The sequence below is a fragment of the Falco cherrug genome, chromosome W (assembly GCF_023634085.1).
Source record: "Falco cherrug isolate bFalChe1 chromosome W, bFalChe1.pri, whole genome shotgun sequence".
In the NCBI taxonomy this organism is placed as follows: domain Eukaryota; kingdom Metazoa; phylum Chordata; class Aves; order Falconiformes; family Falconidae; genus Falco; species Falco cherrug.
In genome coordinates, this window is record NC_073719.1 from 18,287,231 (window position 1) to 18,290,344 (window position 3,114).

The following is a 3,114-nucleotide window of genomic DNA, read 5'->3' on the forward strand; positions in this document are numbered from 1 at the left end:
AGAGTCACACTCTGACCTTGTGGGTCCTCTCCTGCAGGTGTGTCCATGGGAACAAGTGTCCCAGCTTTCCTCTCACCCGTGGGGCTGTGGGCAATGCCCTATGTGGGGCTGGGCAATGGGCTGGTTCTCCCTGAACCTGATGCTCTTGTTAGGGCACTTGGCTACCTCCTTGAAGTTCCCTTCCAAGCAGTGCGTTGCCCTCCAGAATGGAAACCTGTCCCCTCGCACCCATTAGCGATCTGAAAGCCCCACGTAGATGCGTAGAGTTTCTGTGATGGAGAAAACACTGCTGGGGTGGGTGAAATGAGCTGTGTATCCTTTGCTGTGGGTGGGATGCTGAGTTCTGATGAAAGTCTACAACCTTTACTGGTCTGTGGTGGGTCAGACCGTTCTCAGCAGTGCCTTGTGGTATTTCAGGGTAACATGGGAGTGTGGCCACCATTCATCTCAGGAAGGTGCAAGCCCACAGAAACTGGGAACCAGAAGGACAGACCACCTCCCCTCACTGGGCACTCACCCACAGCAATCCTCTTGCCTCACAGACCTCACTCTGTTCCACCGGAGGGCAGCAAAAATGCTCTGCTTTTCTGACATCTGAAAATACTCAACAGGAGAGATGGGGGGGAGCTGTGAAAAAAACTAAAGCTCTCTTACAATGCCTTCACCCTTCCCGTTCCTTAGCTTTGGCGCTGCAGACGCTGACCAGCCCTTCTGCGTTGGCACTGGTTTCAGAGGACAAAGTTAAACACCAGGACTGGTCCCTGCCCCCACCCACTGCTGCAGAGTGGGGCTGGCTGGTCAAGAGCCCGTGGGCAGATGCCCTGCTCTTCATCACCCACACGGCCAGCACCAAGCAGGGCTGCAGCCACACAGCTGCAGGAAGGTCTCCGAGAAAAGAGAGGGATGTCTGTGTGTGACGGGGGGATGGTCTGTGGGAAATGGCTTTGATTTTGCTTGCAGAAGTCTCCCCTAAATTATCGCTGTCTTTTTCTCCTGTGACAGGACCATATGCCCAGAGGCAGCAGATGTCCAACAGCAGCTCCATCACCCAGTTCCTCCTCCTGGCATTGGCAGACACGCGGGAGCTGCAGCTCTTGCACTTCTGGCTCTCCCTGGGCATCTACCTGGCTGCCCTCATGGCCAATGGCCTCATCATCACTGCTGTAGTATGTGACCACCACCTGCACACCCCCATGTACTTCTTCCTCCTCAACCTCTCCCTCCTCGACCTGGGCTCCATCTCCACCACTCTCCCCAAAGCCATGGCCAACTCCCTCTGGGACATCAGGGACATCTCCTACTCAGGATGTGCTGCACAGCTCTTCCTGATTGTCTTTTTCCTTTCAGCAGAGTGTTCTCTCCTCACCGTCATGGCCTATGACCGCTCCGTGGCCATCTGCCAGCCCCTGCACTACGGGACCCTGCTGGGCAGCAGAGCTTGTGTCCACATGGCAGCAGCTGCCTGGGCCAGTGGGTTTCTCAACTCCCTCCTACAGACAGCAAATACTTTTTCACTGCCACTCTGCCAAGGCAATGCCCTGGGACAGGTCTTCTGTGAAATCCCACAGATCCTCAAGCTCTCCTGCTCACACACCTACCTCAGGGAAGTGGGGCTTATTGTGATTAGTTCCTGTTTAGCCTGTGGATGTTTTGTTTTCATTATTCTGTCCTACGTGCAGATCTTCAGGGCTGTGCTGAGAATCCCCTCTGAGCAGGGACGGCACAAAGCCTTTTCCACGTGCCTCCCTCACCTGGCCGTGGTCTCCCTCTTTCTCAGCACTGGCATGTTTGCCCACCTGAAGCCCCCCTCCATCTCCTCCCCATCCCTGGACCTGGTGGTGTCAGTTCTGTACTCGGTGGTGCCTCCAGCACTGAACCCCCTCATCTACAGCATGAGGAACCAGGAGCTGAAGGGTGCAATGTGCAAACTGATAACTGGATGTTCTGAAGGAATAAAATTATGAATAGCATTTATAATGTAGTTCATCACAGACCCTGACTGTCTTCTGAATTTTTTGTAGTTACTTGTGGTATTTCTGTTCTGATAAAGTTGTCATCCCCATTCTAATTCCTTCTGCGATTTTCTTTTCTGAAGGTGCCCTGCTCTCTCCTCATCTAACAAAGCCAAAGGGCCATTAGGCAACTTTATTTTTGCTGGGATTCTTCCTTCCAAGGCCTTTCTGGAGCTGCAGGGACTGTTCCTGTGTCCACAGATGGAGGGGAAAAGGTTCCTGGCATGGCAGCAGTACCAGGGAACACCAGCCCTTGGCTCTCCAGTGCTGTCCTCCTTCCACTTCCACACTCTCCTTCTGACCCCATGCCTTGGTGTAAGGCCTGAGTGCTCTGGCAGCTTGGTCACCGCCGTGCTGCGTGGCAGTCCTGTGAGCGCAGGCAGGGGCAGGCAACGGGCACTCTGTGACGGTGCTGGCCTCCATAATATGTTCTGGACTTGTGGAGACCACCTGAATGCAGCACTGCAACGTGCTTCCTTGAACCGAGGTCCCCGTGCCCATTGCTCATGACGAGGGCCATCTCCGCGAGGTGCTGAGCAGGGCGCGACACCCCCGGGCTGAGGTGCTGCCAGCCTCTGGCAGGGGCAGCAGGAGGCCAGGCAGTCACTGTGCCTGCTGCAGTGCTCTGCCTCCACACGTGCCAGGGACGGGCTGGTGCCTCTGAGCACCCCTGTGCGCGTGAGGCTGGGGTTCAACCACGCCAGCAGTGCATGAGGCCAGCTGAGGTGGGGACACCTCCCAGCGCCTGGCCGTTCCTGTGTGTGACTGCAGGAACAAAGGCCACTGTCCCAGGGAGATTCATCTCACCCGCCTTGGGCAGGCTCATTGCAAGTGCCTCGGTCTGATCACGGCACCCTTTCTGGATGGTGCCCTCAAATGTGTCCGAGCAATCAGGGAGGTTCTGGGGTCCTGGGAAACGGCAGACATCCAGCCTTTGTTCAGGAAAAGCAAGAAGGACAACTGGGAGAAATACAGGCTGCTCATCCTCACCTTAGTGTCTGGGGAAATGACGGTGGAAATACTCCTGCAGCCATTTCCAGGTAACTGTGGGACATCAAAGGGGTTGCTGCACCCATACGTATTGAGGCAAGAAGGGGATGGT

General features: G+C 55.5%; 1 protein-coding gene across 1 annotated transcript; it reads left to right on the top strand.

Annotated features, from left to right (window-relative positions):
• The first annotated feature begins 980 nt into the window (after positions 1 to 980).
• On the top strand, positions 981 to 1,964 carry LOC129734568 (olfactory receptor 14A16-like). Its single transcript, XM_055698177.1, has one exon. It carries the CDS (start codon positions 1,026 to 1,028, stop codon positions 1,962 to 1,964), a length of 939 nt encoding a protein of 312 aa, XP_055554152.1. The 5' UTR covers positions 981 to 1,025.
• The last annotated feature ends 1,150 nt before the right edge of the window (positions 1,965 to 3,114 follow it).

Excerpts from the sequence above, each read along its gene's own strand:
- LOC129734568 (XM_055698177.1), top strand. The coding sequence starts at position 1,026 with ATGTCCAACAGCAGCTCCATCACCCAGTTCCTCCTCCTGGCATTGGCA.